The 18,896-nt window shown below is 36.5% G+C and overlaps 1 protein-coding gene across 13 annotated transcripts in view; it reads left to right on the top strand.

The window, feature by feature from the left end:
• ZMYND11 (zinc finger, MYND-type containing 11) overlaps positions 1–18,896 on the top strand; it is a 91,698-nt gene that overhangs the window by 62,028 nt on the left and 10,774 nt on the right. For 12 of the 13 annotated variants that reach the window (XM_006758165.2, XM_006758162.2, XM_015560312.1 and 9 more), the window contains 10 exons: positions 1,259–1,336; positions 1,767–1,859; positions 4,203–4,290; positions 4,836–4,891; positions 6,007–6,084; positions 6,923–7,041; positions 11,453–11,660; positions 12,377–12,445; positions 13,284–13,556; positions 13,860–14,045. In XM_006758165.2, the coding sequence (XP_006758228.1) occupies positions 1,259–1,336; positions 1,767–1,859; positions 4,203–4,290; positions 4,836–4,891; positions 6,007–6,084; positions 6,923–7,041; positions 11,453–11,660; positions 12,377–12,445; positions 13,284–13,556; positions 13,860–14,045 (1,248 nt within the window). Of the gene's footprint in view, positions 1–1,258; positions 1,337–1,766; positions 1,860–4,202; positions 4,291–4,835; positions 4,892–6,006; positions 6,085–6,922; positions 7,042–11,452; positions 11,661–12,376; positions 12,446–13,283; positions 13,557–13,859; positions 14,046–15,053; positions 15,147–18,896 lie in introns of those variants that run through there. The other variant, XM_015560309.1, reaches the window with a different exon arrangement.

Below are 18,896 nucleotides of genomic sequence, written 5' to 3'. Positions count from 1 at the left end.
AATCCCTCGGGCCCAGACTTGTTTGTGTTCTACAATCAAAACTCTGTATAACTCCAGCTCTGAGATCCCGGCTCACTGAAAGCAGGTTTCTGGAGGTTTTTTTAGCTTCTATATGTTACTATGTTTCAAACTGCCCACTCAGAGGCCTGCAGCGGCAGGCGGGGAACGTTGGAGTCCGCCGTCACTGAAGCAAGCAAGCCTCATGTTAGTTTCAAGCTGCCTGGCTGCCGGTCGCCATCTTGGCTGTCAGTTAATTTGCATATCTCGCTGATTAGCCAATGGGAAAGGTAGCAGTCGTACGCCAATTACCATGTTTCTCTTTTATTAGTGTAGATAGTGTTTTAATATTGTGTGTATAATCAATTTGCTTAAGCTCTGTCTAAGACTTCTCAGTTACATGAGAAATGTAACTGTATTAAGCATATTAAGATTATTTCCTGCATTTACGTTTCTTTGGGAGTTATAATCTAGTGGCCTGAGAAAGTTAAAGCATCTGTTAGTAGGTGTCCCAGACCTACTCGGTCCTCTGCTGTGCCATCTGCTTATGACCCAGTGTCTGCTGTGATTTCTTAACCCTTGACTAAAGAAATGAGTATGTTTGTCTTCATTTCTTTGCTATCTACAAAGGACATAAGAGAAATAGAATCCTGGATTTTTCCTTCTTCATGTGAAGTTAGATTTTCTGAGAGATAAATTGAAGAACCTAATTAGCTTTTAGGCCAGCCTGACAGAAATTGGATTTATACTGACTAGATCAATAGCTCTTTAAGACAGATATGTAGGTGTTGCCACTGCCCTACTGCACATATTTCACAAGTGACAGAGATTTTTAATAAAGTTATTTTGAAAGTCACCATGCATGATTGCTAATTTAAAATGCACCCTCAAGGACTTTAGCCATTCATTATGAATATATATCAAAATAAGTGATTCTATATTATGTCATTATTATGTTATCATTGTTGTCATTTCTTTTTAATCTGAAAATTGGTTTAAGTTCCAAAATATCAAGAAACAAATGCATAATTTTCTAAGGTATTATTTCAAGTACAACATAATATTTTCTGATTATCACAGTACATGTTACTTTTGCTATGCAAATCTCAAAATCCTCTGTATCAAATATTTTGGAAATAGTGCATTTTATAAATGAAATCTTAGCAGACTATAATCTTTTATATATATATAGAAGTCTTTTACGTGAATATAGACATATAAATGATCAGATTTTATATCTGGCCTTTCCTGTTTTTAACAGAGCATCAAGAAGAAAAATACAAACAAACAAGAGATGAGCACATACCTGAGGTTCATAGTCTCCCGCATGAAGGAGAGGGTGAGTCCTGCCCCTGGAGTCTGCCCAATTAGATTTCACTCTGGTTCACTCTTTAAAAGTTAATGACTGACAAGTAAATATGTATAGAGCAGCTTTGTCATAATTCTTTTGTATAGTAAATTGTTCTATAATAGGCTTTTAGATTTTTTTGTTTTGTCTTTGTTTTAGAACAGACATTCCTTTAGCTGCATTAGATTAGAAACATTTACATTTAGAAAATTTGTTTATCAGAACATTTTCATTGATAGTGTTTAAAATGAAACGGAATGCTCCAAAATAACTGTTTTGTCAAAACCTTAAGGAATGCCATGTTAAACTATATAGTGCATGTACATTTCTCTGTTAAGTTCTAAAGTACTTCTTTAGAAATTGATGTTTTACCTGTCTCTCTCTAGCCACATTTAAACTGGTGTATTTAATGACCTTCCAGGCTATAGACCTTAATAAAAAGGGAAAGGACAGCAAACACCCGATGTACCGGAGGCTGGTGCATTCAGCGGTTGACGTCCCCACCATACAAGAGGTAAAGCCAGGCCTTCCGTACTGCTTCCCACTTACCTCATGGCTCCCAGGTGAATGAGAGATCACAGCCAAGCATGATCCTGGGTGCCATTCCTTCTTGAGGAGGATGTGCCTGCCCAGTGTCTTACTAGAACCAGCTAAGCATGGCCACCACACATACATGCCTATTGTTTTAATTTCGTGTGGTCACTCTGGTACAACCAGGCCTTTAATAGGGCTGGTTTTAAGCGACATGTAAAGTCTTGATACTTGTTTGTGAAAGCAAATGGATGGGACCCTGGTCAATTTAATATTTCAGATGTAGAGAATTCACATCGGGACACAGGTCCCTAGTTTTAGCAGTAGTACTTGGGGGTTTCTCTCAAGGAAAAATTAGAGTATAGAACTAATCTAGAGTCTTGGGAAACAATGAAATGAACTTGAACCAAATAATTATTCTTAAAGTTCTTAATGTTATCAATGCTAGCTGAGGAATGTTGGGTTTGTTAATATTTAATTACTAATTGCAATAAAATCCCTTAGAACACTTAGACATGTTTTAAGTTAGGGTTGCTGAATTACTAATTTTGTAATTTATGTGTCATTTGAAATTTTAAAATCTTATGGTTGGCCATAATAGCTTATAGGAAGACCGTAGGAATTATTTGAAATTATCTTATAAATTTCCCAATCCCTTAGCACAGTGGTTCTCAACCTTCCTATTGCCACAACCCTTTAATACAGTTCCTCATGTTGTGGTGACCCCCAATTTCATTGTTATAAATTGAACATAATTGAAGCATAGTGATTAATCACAAAAACAATATGTAATTATATATGTGTTTTCCAGTGGTCTTAGGCGACCCCTGTGAAGGGGTCGTTCGACGCCCCCAAAGAGGTCACGACCCACAGGTTGAGAACCGCTGCCTTAGCAGCTGAGAAAGACTAAAGGTGTATTATTTCTATGGAAGGAAAGGGTAAATAACAGTTGTTCCCTTAAAATTCTGGCAAATCCTAGAATAAAAACAATTTAAATTTTACCTACTACTGGCAGATTTCATAGCCTCAGGTGTAGCCTCTTTTCCTAAATTCTCAGGCCTGTGAAAGAATGTTGAACCCAGTTGCCCTTCCTGCCCCTGCCCGTGCTCTTGCAGCTTTCCCTTCCTGCGTGGCACCGACCCGGATCCCCAGTTTGATCCTCTTGGCTCCATAGAGAACACTAGATGGGTGGATGCAGTCTTGGTTCTCTGCTTGGCAAGTGCTATTCATGAGCAAAAGCACTGTAAGAAAAGTAGAGGAAGACATGATTTTTATGGTTGTAGGAGCTTAACTACAGTCCAGATCAAAATGCAAGGCACGGTGCATACCTCACAAATCACAGAGGGTATAAAGCATCCCAGAGCCCAATACAGTAAATCCTGAGGCACATGACAGGAGGCAACTACCTTCAGCTAGGGAATCTAGGGGAAGCCTTCCGAAAAAGGGCCACTGAATTGGGTTTTGGAGGATTTCAAGAAAAAGGTTGGTTTTTAACCTTTTTTAAAATTGATATTTAGAGAGAGAGGGAGAGAGAATGAAACATTGATCAGCTGCCTCCTGCACACCCCTTCCTGGGGATCAAGCCCAGAACCTGGTCATGTGCCCTGAGCTAGAATCGAACACTGCCATCTTTCAGTGCACTGGACTACACCCAGCCAACTGAGTCACACCTGTCAGGGAAGATCTTAAATATTCTTTAGAGGCCTTAATATTTTAGTATTTGACAGCCAAGCAATTTTCAAACCTATTTCCTAAAAATATCATGAGGATAAGAAAATGCCTTCTTGTTGTTGAGTTAATTTGTCATACCCTCTTCTAAAAATTTTGTCTTATCCCAGAAACCCCTCAGATTTCCCACCTAACCTTTCCCAATTCAGAATTACAAATGTGTCTTCTTTAGTCATGTTAAACTGTCACAGAGGCTAACAGTTCTTTTTCTCCAGTCTTTATTCTCCTGTGTTATAATAAGTAGTTAAGTTCTCATCAGCGACATTGGCCAAAGCTTTTAACTGTTTACAGTGAGCTTTTATCATCGCTACACAAGAAGATGTTCAAGCTGCCAAGTTCACTCCAGTAAATCAGTAGAAAAGACAGCAGTGGCTATAGGACAGCAGATCTGCCACACTTCACCATACTGTCATATTCTAACTGCACTGGAGTTGTGGGTTTCTCTTACATATATGGTGTGTCAACACTGTGGGACACAGGAGTCGCCATGATGTTATTTGGAAAAATCTGTTGCATCCCATACTCTAACCATGTTATCATATTGCAGACAAATATTTTTACTAGTAACTCTTGCCATTTTGTTTTTTAATCACTGCAGAAAGTGAATGAAGGGAAATACCGAAGTTATGAAGAGTTCAAAGCTGATGCTCAGCTACTTCTCCACAATACAGTGATTTTCTATGGAGGTTGAATATTTTTTGCTTTTTCTTTTGCATTTTTTTCATACCATTTACATTCCATGTTGAGAAATAACTTTTATAAAATATTACATTAAAATTAGTATTTTAATCTGTAAGTAATAATGTTATGGTTTAATCTTAAAAATATTTGGTAATGTAGTTATAGCTTATCGAATGAACTGTCCAAAAGCAAAACACTAGTACACTAAATGATGACAGTATTACTTTTTATAGTTTTATTTATGAACTTAGTTGAAAGGCTTTTTATAAGCACTGTGATTAATTCTGGTTGTTTCCCCATTAATATTCTATCACATAAAGGTAAAGAAAGAGGCCACTCTTTACCTAGAGAATTAGTGCTATGTTAGATGTGAAATTAAAGCTGCCTGTAGAATTTTATTTCACTGCCTGAACTTTTAAAAACAGTACACATTTTGTTTTAAATATATATATCTACTTTTGTCAAAATGAAAGAAAATTTAAATGAGTGTATTAATTTTGGTAGTCTGTATTTTAGATTATTGGTAATGGATATCTGTCTTTAATTACAGCAGACAGTGAGCAAGCTGACATTGCAAGAATGCTGTATAAAGATACCTGTCATGAGGTACTGTCTATACCTAGTAATTAAACTCTTACTATATTTCGAATTAATTTATTTCACAATCCCACTCATCTTAACATATTTTAATTTTGTAATTTCCATTAAATATCAATTTATTTCCATTTTTTATATACATGGAAAATAATGCAAATAGAGGCAAAAAATTCTGTCAAACTATTCTCAGACATCCTAGGAGATTTAGTTACTAAGTAACTTCTACAAAGAAATTTTGTTTGCTCTTTTTTAATTACCCTTAAGTTATTGGTTACCTAATGCATGTACATGTTTTGTATGGGGCAGAGACACTCAACAAATGTTACCTTCTTTGGATAAAGGATACTACACAGGCAAAAAAAACAACAACCAAACAACTCAGTTCATATTTATATAGTAAATGAAATACTATTTTGGGAAGGTTTTTTTGTATATATGATCTTTCTTATTTGAAACACCTGTAATCATATTGTCTTTGCAAAAGTGTCTCAAATACATAAAAGTTTTGTTTCTTAAATTCATTTCAAATTTGACTTTTTAAAATCCATTAAATACATGTTTACTGAGTGTCTATTGTGTGCTGGGCATGTGTTAGGAGGAATGAAATGGTGATCAAGGTACTGGCTTCCTGCTAATGCAACTGTATTCTGAAGAGAGGGATACTTAAATAAGAAACAGTCAAAATATGTTTATAAGTTGGAAAAAAATGTTATGAAAGAAAACAAAGACTAAAATGGAGAATGAGGCAAAGTAAGGACTGCTATTATTGGTAGTGGATATTTTATGTGGGTAGATGAGGAAGACCTTACTGGGGAAATTGCATTAATCCAAGTACTAAAGAGCCAAAGGCACCAGTGAGGCTGGAACGCAGAGGTCAGACATGCCAGGCCTTGTAAGGAATTTGTTTTCTCTTTTAAATGCAATCTGAGACCATGGGGGTGGTTTGAACAGGAAAGTGGCAGGCTTTTCCAAAATTATTGAAAACTTAAAATTTAAACTTAGGAACAAAATTCAAGGCTATTTGTGTACATGAACAAGAATGTTAATTTATGTGAATCGATTTTATATAGTTTAATGCAGATCTTTATATTTTGTAGGCTAAAATAGTTGTTTTTCTTTTTCAGCTGGATGAGTTACAGCTTTGCAAGAACTGCTTCTATTTGTCAAATGCTCGTCCTGACAATTGGTTCTGCTATCCTTGCGTATGTGACATTTTGTGATTTTTTGTGTTTTACCTCTTAAGTATATGATGCTCTAAGGAAGTTTATTGCCAGTTTGCTTAAAGTTTATAATCCTTCCTAAATATGTTTCTTTATATCATAGGACATATGGTTTCAATGAGCGTAAAAACTGAGACGTGGGAAAAACAACTTGGGATTGTTATCCAATTTTGACTTTAAAACAAGGAACTTAAAGCTAAACATTGAGTCCCTTAATATATATAATAGATTTTTGCTTTTTTTCTTATTCTTTCACAAGAAACTGAAGGCTTTATAGATGTTAATACCTGTATAATTTCCCCTAAAATGAGATGATTTCAGGAAGGATGATGACAAGAAAACCTGTGAGTGTTCTGGGGGCCCCAAAGGCACAATGTAAAAGGCCACCTGAGAGCAGTCGGTCTTCCAGAATTTACGTGCTTCTCAGTCACTTGAAAGTTTTTTAAAATTTGAATCTCTGATTAGTTAGATTTGAATCAGGGTTTCAAATCCTCCCATTTCTAACAGACTCATGAAACACAGTGAGGGTCTTCTGTTTGCCCCCACTGCCTCATTTCATAGTGCTACAGGATAGTAAGTGGGTATTTTTCTTCTCTTCTCAGAAATGAAGGTCCATATTCCTACCCTAACGCAAATTTTAGTTTTTGGTGTTTTTCTTGGAGGCAGAGTCAATTAGTCCCAGAAAAAAAAAAATAAGTTCTATGTGTTTAGTAATGTTTTCAAAATAATGAGTTATACTTAACTAATTCAATATTAATGAATGATACACTTATACTTAATACTTTAAAAGTAATGACAAGGTAGAACGTTTTATTTACAGATACCTAATCATGAACTGGTTTGGGCTAAGATGAAAGGTTTTGGATTCTGGCCAGCCAAGGTCATGCAGAAGGAGGACAATCAGGTTGACGTCCGCTTCTTTGGTCACCACCATCAAAGGTAATCATGACCCACATGCAGCCGTAGTAGCTGAGCTCTCAGTTCTTTTTTTTTTTTTTAATTTATTAATTTTTTTTACAGAGAGGAAGGGAGAGAGGCAGAGAGTTAGAAACATCGATGAGAGAGAAACATCGATCAGCCGCCTCCTGCATATCTCCTACTGGGGATGTGCCCACAACCAAGGCACATGCCCCTGACCAGAATCGAACCTGGGACCCTTCAGTCCGCAGGCCGACGCTCTATCCACTGAGCCAAACGTGTTTCGACTGGGCTCTCAGTTCTTAAGACTCAGTCTGGCCATTACCAGTGTTCTGGTAGCTTTATCAGAAACAGCATGAAGTTTCTTAAGAAACGGCATATAACTTGACTAGGCAACTAACAGTGAGTTCTATAAATTGTGTCTTTAGGTATATTTCAGTTATTTTTTACTAAGCAAGATAGTTTTAGTAACTGACACTGTTGAACTCAGATGCATGTTAAAGCTGACCTGAATTCCTGATGGCAGTGAAGGGGGGAAGGATTCTTAAGATGTGTCCATTTCATAGTATTCTAATGACATTATGGTGGTTTCAACCATCTTTCAAAAGCCATAGACCAAAATAAGCAACTCAGTAGTAGAATAGAGTTTCAGTCTTGGGATCTAGTATATATAAGAATTATATGCATAGAATTACCAGACATTGTTTCCAATCTAGATTTTAAAGCCTGTTGCTAGGGATATGTATATAGCAAAGCAAAAAATTTGCATTTTCATAATATAACAATATATGTATCCCAAGGGTAAAACCCCTTTTTATTACTATAAAATTATTTTTGCATAGTATTTTGACACAAAATGCTAAACTGTTCTATAAAATTATAACTCTCCTTTATTGTGATATTAAGGCCTTAAATTTTACTGCACATTGAACATTAGGAAGTCTAAGATAGTGTCCTAAATAATGTGTCATAAAAGCATTGACTCTAAAAGTGAATTCAAGTACTGTGAACTGTCATAGGACTCAGAGATTAATGAGTCTAACTATTCCAAGCCACAATAGGAAAAATAATTCACATGAAATTTGTAGGGGGTTCATTTAACACAAATATTAAATTAAAGGGAGAAAGTGCCAAAAGTCAGCTACTTGATCTAAAAGTGACACTGTCCAAGGATTTGAATTTACATTTCATGAAGCGTCTGTCTCCTGTCATGCCTGGAGGGTAAGTGTCCTGTATAGTTGTTATTACTATAAATGAAGCTACAGAATGAGACTTTATTCCTCCCATAATGAATTTTTATCTCGTCTCCATTTAATTTAAGTAGAAGTTTAGTTCTAAGAAACCTGTGAATAGTGTAAATGCCCAAAAAAGTTTTGTTCTTTCATAGATGCACAATCAGCTGACACTGTTTTAATGGCAAGAAACATTAGTTAAATAATCCTATCTAATAAATAGGGAATATGCTAATTGACCCTCACGCTCTGTTGCAAAGATGGCGGCGCCCACAGTCAGTAAGGAGGGAATATGCTAATTTACTGCCATGCCCTCAAAGATGGTGGCGCCCACAGCCACAAGATGGCCAGCAGGGGAGGGCAGTTGGGGGCAATCAGGCAGGCAGGCAGGCGAGCTGTTGTCCAACTGCCAGTTTAGACATCCAGCAGTTTAAACCAGCAGTCAGACATCCCCCGAGGGGTCCCAGATTGGAGAGGGTGCAGGCTGGACTGAGGGCTTCCCCCCCACCCCCACCCCCAGTGCACGAATTTCATGCACCAGGCCTCTAGTAATACCATAATTAAGTACAAAATGAATGTTCAAATTGTATGATTAAGTGGTAATTTTCAATGTTACATGCTCATATTCAGTTTGTTTCAGTTTTCCATCAAAACCAGTGGGGAAGCAATGCAGACGTCACAAATGAGTTAGGGCAGCCGTTCTATAGAAACACTAATCTGTAGAAATCTCTAAATTGATACCATGGAAGGTCCAGTGGTTAGATTTGTGTCCTTGCACCATCATTTTCTACTCTAGTCTTGGGCAAGTTATTTAGTCTCTCTCAGCCTTGTTTCCTCACTTATAAAATAGGGGCCTCAATAGTACCTATCCTATATGAGTTTATAAGGTTTAAAGAATTTTTTACATATAAAGACCTCATTATATATAAAATAAAATTATATTTCCAGAAGTTTTTTTCCTAAAAATACTTTCTGTAAGATTTTTATCTGAAGATTCTGGGCAGATGGGACTTGAAAGCTTTTATTTTAGAAAATAAAAGATCTACAATTTTACTGTCAGTCTAGTCTTTTTCCTTTCCTGGTTACAGTGTAATCAGTACAATATTTGAAGTGAAGGATTGATGAAGGAACACCTTGAAAATGATTCTCTGTCATTATTAGAATATTTGATTTATTGGAAAACAAACTTTATAAATATTATGATCATTAGTTTTAATTACTTAAACAACATGTTATACAACGAGAACAGATGGCTAATAAGGGCTACCAGCTGAAAGTTTTCATTAATAAATACTTTTTTTAAATATACAAGTTTAGTGGTATTTAAATACATTCTCATTGTTATATAATGATCCAATAAATATTCTTCTGTTATTTCATCATATCTTTACATGTAGGTAGGATAAAAAAATAAATTTTAAATAAATAAATGGTTTCAGACTAGTCCCTTCTGTACACTCAGAATGTGCTACTTTGTCCCTTGACCGTGGTAAATTGTAATGTTCTAGGAAAGAAATGTGACTGTGATCCCTCCAGAGGTTCTCAACCTGTGGGTCGCGACCCCTTTGGTGGTCGATCGACCCTTTCACAGGGGTCGCCTAAGACCAGCCTACATATCAGATATTTACATTACGATTCATAACAGTAGCAACATTACAGTTATGAAGTAGCAACGAAAATCATTTTATGGTTGGGTCACAACGTAAGGAACTGTATTTAAAGGGCCAGAAGGTTGAGAACCACTGCCTTAGAGTATAGCTAAGATTTGCAAGATTTTGCCTGCAAGGGGAAAAAAAAGTAGCTGTTAAGGTCTCCTTGTCAAGGCTAACTCTTTCTGCTGCATGTAGTTAGAGGGTGGGATGGCACAGCCAGGAAATCAGGTCCTACAAGAAAAAATAGAATGGTGTATGTTCATTTGCCTTCAGATATCCCTGAGCCATTTTATTCTGCATATATTCAAAGAATCATGACAGATGTATAGATATAGCCAAATTAGATTATATCTCTGTTTATTAACACTTTAAATTGTGGAGTGTTTGTTTGCCATTTCAGTTATTTTTTTGTAGATCAGATCTCATACCCACTGATACCTTTAAAAGTGAAATCTGGTTACCTACAATAATGGAGTTGATTAAAGAGGAGATTTATATGCATAGCCCATGGACACAGGCAATAGGGTAGTGAAGACCTGGGGTGGTAGGTAGGGGCTGGGAGGAAGAAGGTAAAAGGGGGGCGGGGAGTGAGAGTTATCTGTAATACTATTAACAATAAAAATAAATGTATTTTAAAAAGAGGATAAGAATGTATTATGAACAACATTGAGAATTAAATCCCATGTTAAGAATAGATACTAATTAATTTTATTGTATCCAGGGCACAAGTAGATAATTTAAGGAGAAATACTTTCACAGTTCAGGAGTTTGTTTCAGGTAGTCAGCACTGTTCATAATAGAAACCTCTCTAAAAACCCACAGCTTTAAAAAGTGAACCAAAATACCCTTGTTGGTGGGAGTAATACTCAAGCTCAGATGGGCCGCACTCACTGTTGTATGCTTTGCAGTGTCTTCACCAGCACACAGTAAACAGCATTCTCGATATTATTTCAGTCCAGTCTAATGATTAGTGCCCAGGAAAATTGTCAGCATTTTTTCCAATAAGACCAAATACATTTTTCATTCTGTAGTTTTAGATCAATACTACATATAATTCAGAGACACTTGAAGTTGTGTTCATAGCTGTGTACTTGATTGCTGAATGAGTCAGACACTTCTCTGTCCATTAATTAAATATGGTTCAGCTAATGAGTAGGGATATAATACAAATATTACTCACCAGATAATATTTTTGGAAGCCCTAATATGTATGAATCTCATGAAAATTTCTGGGCATTTTCAAATGATTCTGTACTTCTAATCTGCAAATAGCTAGATTTTAAGTAACTTGCAGTATTTTAGATCAATAAGAGATAACATTTTAAAAAGGACTTATGCAAAATGTATATCTAAACCATGACAATGTTAAGCTGGTTAAAGAAAATAGTTCTGAGATAATTTGAGACACTTCAGTGATTGGTAAGAGTTTTTATTCAAGCCATAGCTAACAGGTCAGTAAATTGGAATTTCCACAAACCATACTTTACAAATGGATGGAGTCCCCTACCGTTTTGGAAATTTCTAACTATAACCTTTAAATGTTGCTAGGGCTTGGATCCCTTCTGAAAACATACAGGACATCACAGTCAATGTCCATCGGCTGCATGTTAAACGCAGTATGGGTTGGAAAAAGGCTTGTGATGAGCTGGAACTGCATCAACGTTTCCTTCGTGAAGGAAGATTTTGGAAGTCTAAGAATGAGGACCGTGGGGAGGAGGAGGCAGAATCCAGTATCTCCTCTACCAGCAATGAGCAAGTGAGTGGTGTCCACATAGAAACCACACATCAGTTATTATTTTAACTGTGAACATTGTTAATGCACACTCCTGGCTATGAAGCAGTGGTTCTCAACCTTCCTAATGCCACAACCCTTTAATACAGTTCCTCATGTTGTGGTGACACCCAACCATAAAATTATTTTCGTTGCTACTTCATAACTGTAATTTTTGCTACTGTTATGAATCATAATATAAATATCTGATATGCAGGAGGTATTTTCATTGTTACAAATTGAACATAATTGAAGCATAGTGATTAATCACAAAAACAATATGTAATTATATATGTGTTTTCCGATGGCCTTAGGCGGCCCCTGTGAAAGGGTCGTTCGACCCCCGAAGGGGTCGCGACCCACAGGTTGAGAACCGCTGCTGTAAAAACTGCTCTGACATTTCTCCTTTTTTTGTGTAAACATTTGTGAAGTGCTCTGCAAAAGAGACTGAACCCAATTCAAGTAGCTAGGCCACCCGCACCCTGGTCTGATCTGCCTGTTTGAAGAGTTAAGTGCTCTACTGCTCTTCCACAGGCACATTAGCTCTTTCAAGCCCTGCACATCAGAGCAGTAATGAGTAAGAGGTACCTTCATGAAATGGAATGAGCTACTTCTTACCTGTGGGTCCATAGCTCGTATTTTTAGCAGAGAAGTGTTTCAGTGTCTGGAATAATATGCTGTTACTTTTATGATGCCCACAGCTAAAGGTCACTCAGGAACCAAGAGCAAAGAAAGGGCGACGTAATCAAAGTGTGGAACCCAAAAAAGAAGTAAGTTGTGTACCTTGAAGTTTCCTGGTGGCATTGGCACAGAAAATGTTTTCAAAGTTACAGTCAAGATGATTGCTCATGATGTGTACTTGTGAAATGCATTGCCATCAGTCAGATAATATCAGCCAAGTTTGCACCCAGTCTTCTGATCATTATCATATTCTATCACTGGAAAAACATACATGTGCCAAGCCTCCACCTCAACTGAGCAACCACTGACCAAATCTGGCTAAGTGGGAGTGCACTTTTTGGTATATCCTGGAACTCTGATATGTTCTCACGGCATTATTAAATACATTGTGTTTATCTAGTACATCATTTAGGCCAGCATTTTAAAACGGGAGGAAACTATGGTTAAGCTCAGCCTTTTAAAGTATATAATTCATGCATGTTTTAAATCCAGGTGTATATTTGGGTATAGGCGAAACACATGTTCACTGAGAAGTGGTTTAGGATTTTAGGAAATTTGTTAATAAATCTAGTCCAAAAAATGACTATAAATTGATAATGACTTAAATACTTAAATTGATAAATGTTTTTGTTTAGCTTTTTAAAATCAAATCAGTATTAACATATAATGAAATTGTAGATGAAGTTACTGTTTAGAACCGTTGTAGCTACTGATTGCATGTGTTTTTAGTTGTTTTTTTCCATTTTTTAATATTTGATTATGGTAAAATATATCTAATAGCATGTACTTACTATTAATGTGTTTTTTTAAAAACTGTTTCTTATATAGCTATTTTATGTTATCACTGTTTTATCCTAATAGAGTTTATTCTTGAACTAGTGAGTTAATGGTTTTGTTTTACATTGAAGCACTTTCCTTACCCTTTAGGAACCAGAGCCTGAAACTGAAGCAGTCAGTTCCAGCCAGGAAATCCCCACATTGCCTCAGCCAATCGAAAAAGTTTCAGTGTCAACTCAGACCAAGAAGTTAAGTGCCTCTTCACCAAGAATGCTGCATAGAAGCACCCAGACCACCAGTGATGGAGTGTGTCAAAGCATGTGCCACGACAAATACACCAAAATTTTCAATGACTTTAAAGACCGAATGAAGTCTGATCACAAGCGAGAAACTGAAAGAGTTGTACGAGAAGCTCTAGAAAAGGTCAGGAGCCCCCACAGTGTGACTTGCCCTCTTACTCCTGGGCATAGTGAGTGAGTCTTTCCCTGCTATATGTCTCAGCCAGGCAGCTGCTTTTTAAAACTAGAAATAACACTAAAAATAAGAATAAAATAAAATATCTTTTATGCTATTTCAAGCAACAATACCTAAATATTTCTCACGTGAATATTCACAGCTCTTGGTAAAATAAAGGGAAGAGGTACATCGTTTAAGTAGAAACCGTGTATTAAGGCCTTTGTAAATTGTGAGCTGACGTATTGTGGGTTAACTTGTTTTTCATTTCAGCTGCGTTCTGAAATGGAAGAAGAAAAAAGACAAGCTGTAAATAAGGCTGTCGCCAATATGCAGGGTGAGATGGACAGAAAATGTAAACAAGTAAAGGAAAAGTGTAAAGAAGAGTTTGTAGAGGAAATCAAGAAGCTAGCAACACAGCACAAACAACTAATTTCTCAGACCAAGAAGAAGCAGTGGGTAAATATCAATATAATTTTTAAGCATCTGATTATTGAAAATATACCACAGGTATGAAAATCAATTCAGAATGATATATGTGGCATATGCAAATATTATCCATGAAATAAGATAAAATGTGAAATTGTCAGTTAATTTTCTCATTCTCACCTGAGGATATGTTGTGTTTTTTTTAATTGATTTTTTAGAAAGAAAGAGAAACATTGATTGGTTGCCTCCCTTTCTTGCCCCAAGCAGGGATCAAAACCACAACCTAGGCATGTGTCCTGACCGGGAATGGAACCTACAGCCTTTTTTTTTTTTTTTTTTTTTTTTTTATATTTATTGATTTCAGGAGATAGGGAGAAGGAGAAAGAGATAGAAACATCAGTGATGAGAGAGAATCATTGATCAGCTGCCTCCTGCATACCCCTACTGGGGATGGAGCCCGCAACCCAGGCCAGAATCGAACCTGGGACCCCTCAGTCTGCAGACTGATGCTCTATCCACTGAGCCAAACCGGCTAGGGCGGAATCCACAACCTTTTGATGTATGCAGTGTTGCTCCACCCAGCTGAGCCACCCAACCAGGGCTAATTAATTTTTTAATTTTATTTAAAGTTCTATAATTTCTCAATTTCAGACCCCACAGTTTTGTTTAGGATTATTTTGCTAAATTGAGATTATGATACTTTAGTACATAACATATTTAGTACAATTAATTTATATAACCTTTCCATATGTGCAAGTGTTTTATTTGGAAAAATTGGCTGGCCCTGACTTTTGCCTGTTAGCTCCTGATAGGTAATACCTAAATTGTGAAATTAGAAATGTAAATATCACAATAGCAAATAAAGGATTTTCAGAATTACTGCACTTAACACTTATATGTTAGGTTATATTAAAGAAATTGATTACTTTTACTTTATGATGGTAACATCTCAGTGGTCTCTAACTCCAGTTAGAATCTGAGAAGTAGTTCATTTTTCATTGTATCCTGTTTGTGACTCTTGTCTCCCACTTATATTAGAAAATCCTGAGCATACACATTCTCCACAGATCTCAGCTAATTGGTGGGGGGAAAATTTTTGTTCCCAAATGCTCATAACTTGGTTTTAATTTTATGAATTACTGTAGGAAGTTTAGTGATTCTTCATTTGATCCAGACTATGTTCTGAAGAGTCTTTAAATACATGTAAAGTAAATGTTTCATGAGGGAAGTAAACATAAAAATTATTACAAAATTGGGCAAGAAGGAAAAGGGAAAGTTAGCATATAATATAGAAAAATCTATGTAAATAAGTTGGTAGGAAAAAGAGATGAATAATGAAATAATGCCACTATATGGAAAGTAAGGTGTGCTCAAGGACAAAACCCTTACACCATGTCTGTAATTCTACCTTCATGCAAAGACTAGAGAAAGCCAGAAAGTAGACACTAGATTTGCGAGAAGAAATCCCCATAAGTTTACCAAACAATCAAGGAAATGGGAAGAGGAGGCTGTAATAAAGAATTGTAATACTGCCTTTTATAGCACTGACATTTGTGAACTTGGTCCTATTATACCTATTCATTTGATTGCACACATAAGTGATAACCATGCGTATTTGTCTTTCTCTAACTGACTTGTTTTACTTAGCATAACACTGTTCTCTAGCTCCATCCATGTTGTCACAAATGGCAGGAATTCCTTCTTTCTTTGAATAATACTCCATTGTGTGTGCATGTAGGTGTGTGTGTGGGGGGTGGGGTATCATCCTCTTTATTCATTCATCTGTTGACAGACACGTTTTGTCAAAATGTTGTCTATAGTGAATATGCCACTGAACACTATATAAGATAGTGGTCCAGTCCTCCCCCCCACCCCCCTTTTGGATAAATACCCACAATGGGATTCTGAATCCATATGGCAGTTCTATTTTTAAATACTTGAGGAGCTTCCATACTGTTTTCCATAGTGGCTGCACCATTTTACATTCCTAACAACAGTGTACCAAGTGTTCCCTTTTCTCCACATTCTTATCAGCACTTACTTCTTTTTGGTACTAGCCTTTCTAAAATTTGTAAAGTGACAATCTCATTGTGGTTTTGATTAGTATTTCCCTGATTATTAGAGATGTGGAGCACATTTTCATGTACCTGTTGGCCATCAGTATGTCTTTGGAGAAATGTTTATTCAAGTCCTTTCCCCATGCTTTAATTGGATTATTTGTTTTCTGTTGAGTTGTATGGGTTGTTGTTTTTTTTATTTTGGATATTAACCCCTTATCAGATATATGCCTTATCAGATATGTGATTTGAAAATAATTTTTTTTCCATTCCACAGGTTACCTTTTTATTTTGTTGATGGTTTTGTTTACTGTACAGAAGGCTTTTAGTTTGATATGCTCAACTTGTTTATTTTTGTTTCCTTTGCTTTGGTGTCAAATAAAATTTTTTTTAAGATCATCAAGACTGGTAACTAGGAGCTCTTACCCCTATTTCATTGTAGGAAGTTTATTGTTTCAAGTCTTAAATTTTAGTCTTTAATCTATTTTGAGTTCATTTTTTATATGGTATAAGATAGTGGTTCAGTTTTTTGCATGTGTTTTTTTCATGTGGTTGCCCAGTCTCTTAATACTATTTATTGAAGAAGCTATATTCTTGGCTTCTTTGTGTTAAATTAGTTGATCATATGTGTATGGGTTTATTTCTAGGCTCTCAATCTGTTCCACTGATCTATGTGTCTGTTTTTATGCCAATACCATATTGCTTTGATATATACCCTTTTTTATAGGTGAGGAATTTGAGGCTTATGAGCTTGAACAGTAAAATCCTGGTTGGTAGAGCTGGAACTCACCCTTCTAAGCTGCTTCAGCTCATGTCATTTCAAGTAGACTGGTAAAATATTTAGAATTGTTACTGTATTATAATTAAATCTTACATTATTGTAAGAAAGACTAAAGTGTTGTAGGACAGAATGTAGGTATGTCAGATGCCAAAAAATGGATGTTAAAATGAGATATAAAAAAGAGAATCAGAGTAAGAAAGAGATATCTTATAAATATATACACAAAGAAAGAGATATAAAATGAGTGAATGCATAAATAAGGTAATAGGGTACTTAGGAGGAAGAATGGTGCTGCTTAAAATATTATTTAAAGATTGAGAAACTAAGAAGTTAAATAAACTTGGTTCCAAACTTACATGACTAATTAACCTAGGCCCAAGATTAAAACACAGATCTGACTCATTACAGCTATTTCCAAAAATTAAAACAGGCTGTCCACATTTTTCTAATCGTAGGCTGAATAGGTCCTGCCCTAAGACTCTTACTATCAACTGTCAAATCTATATATCTGTAGGTCTGTCTGTCATCTGTCTATATCAGTCTGTATATCTGTCCAGCTGTCTCTTTATAGAACTTACATATCTGTATGGATTTATTTTCAAGTATCTATTTCCAAAACTCAGTCTCACCTTCCTTGCCATTACTTATTCATTCTCCTTATGGGTATCTGTTAATGATACCACCATTCTTTTATCAACTCAGCTTGAAATCTTAATTTTTACTCTTGCACCATTTTCTTCTCCCAGGTCCAAACAGTCTTAATTACATAGATTTCTCCCCCTTTGGTTAGACCAGATTTTCAACCTCAGTACTATTAACATTTGGACCAAAAATTCATGGAAAAGAGAGCTATCCTGTATATTACAGGATGTTTAACTGCCTGTACCCATTGGATGCCAGTAGCACCTCCTTCTCTCTGTCCCCCAAAGTTATGATGATCAAAATATCTCCCAACAGTGCCAAATAAGATGAGGGCTGAGGACTGACCACTAGTTTGGGGTCATAAATAACCTTGATAATAATAGCATATTCAGTGGTAAAGTGCAATCTATACTTCTAGCATTAAAGGGTAATATGCTAATGAGACCGGATTGACCAGACATTTTCCAGACGTCCTTCTGAACAAAGCCACAGTGACAGGGCCAAGATAGAGCGGTTGGGGCGATCAGGCTAGCAGGGGAGATTGGTTAGGGGCAATCAGGCTGGCAGGAGAGAGCAGTTAGGGGCAATCATGCAGGCAGGAAGAGGCAGTTCGGGGTGATCAGGCAGGCAGGCAGAGGCAGTTAGGACTGATTAGCTGGGCAGGCGGGGCTCCGGGACTGTGAGAGGGTGCAGGCTGGGCTGAGGGAGCCCCCCCCCGCACGAATTTTATGCACCAGGCCTCTAGTCATATATTTGTCCTTCTTCAGGTAATGTCCTTAAGGTTCATCCATGTTGTAGCATATTGCAGAATTTTCTTTTTTTTTTAAAGCTGAAAAATATTTCATTTATATGTATATACCACATTCTGCTTATTTATTCACATACCTATGTTCACTATTGTGAACATGGGTATATACATATCTGAGACCCTGCTTTTAATTCTTTTGGGTGTGATTTTTGGATCATATAGTAATTCTGTCTTTAATTTTTTGAGGAAACTCCATACTGTTTCCACAGGAGCTACACCAATTTACATCTCCAACACATTTTTTTGTTTTGTTTTACTTTGATAGTAGCCATCCAAATGGATAGAAAGTGGTATCTCATTGTAGTTTTGATTTGCATTTCCCTGATGATTAGTTATGTTGGGCATCTTTTCATGTACTTATGACATTCCTCTATCTTTTTTGATAAATGTCTATTAAAGTCCCTTGCCCATTTCTCTTTTTTTTAAATTAAATCTTTATTGTTCAGATTATTACATTTGTTCCTCTTTTTCCCCCCATAACTCCCCTCCTCCCAGTTCCCACCCCACCCTCCGCCCTCACTCCCCACCCACTGTCCTCATCCATAGGTGCACGATTTTTGTCCAGTCTCTTCCCGCATCTCCCACACCCCCTT

The sequence above is a fragment of the Myotis davidii genome, unplaced genomic scaffold (genome assembly GCF_000327345.1).
Source record: "Myotis davidii unplaced genomic scaffold, ASM32734v1 scaffold194, whole genome shotgun sequence".
Classification (NCBI taxonomy): domain Eukaryota; kingdom Metazoa; phylum Chordata; class Mammalia; order Chiroptera; family Vespertilionidae; genus Myotis; species Myotis davidii.
Note: the sequence above shows the minus strand (reverse complement) of the source record. Positions and strands in the feature narration are given on the sequence as shown.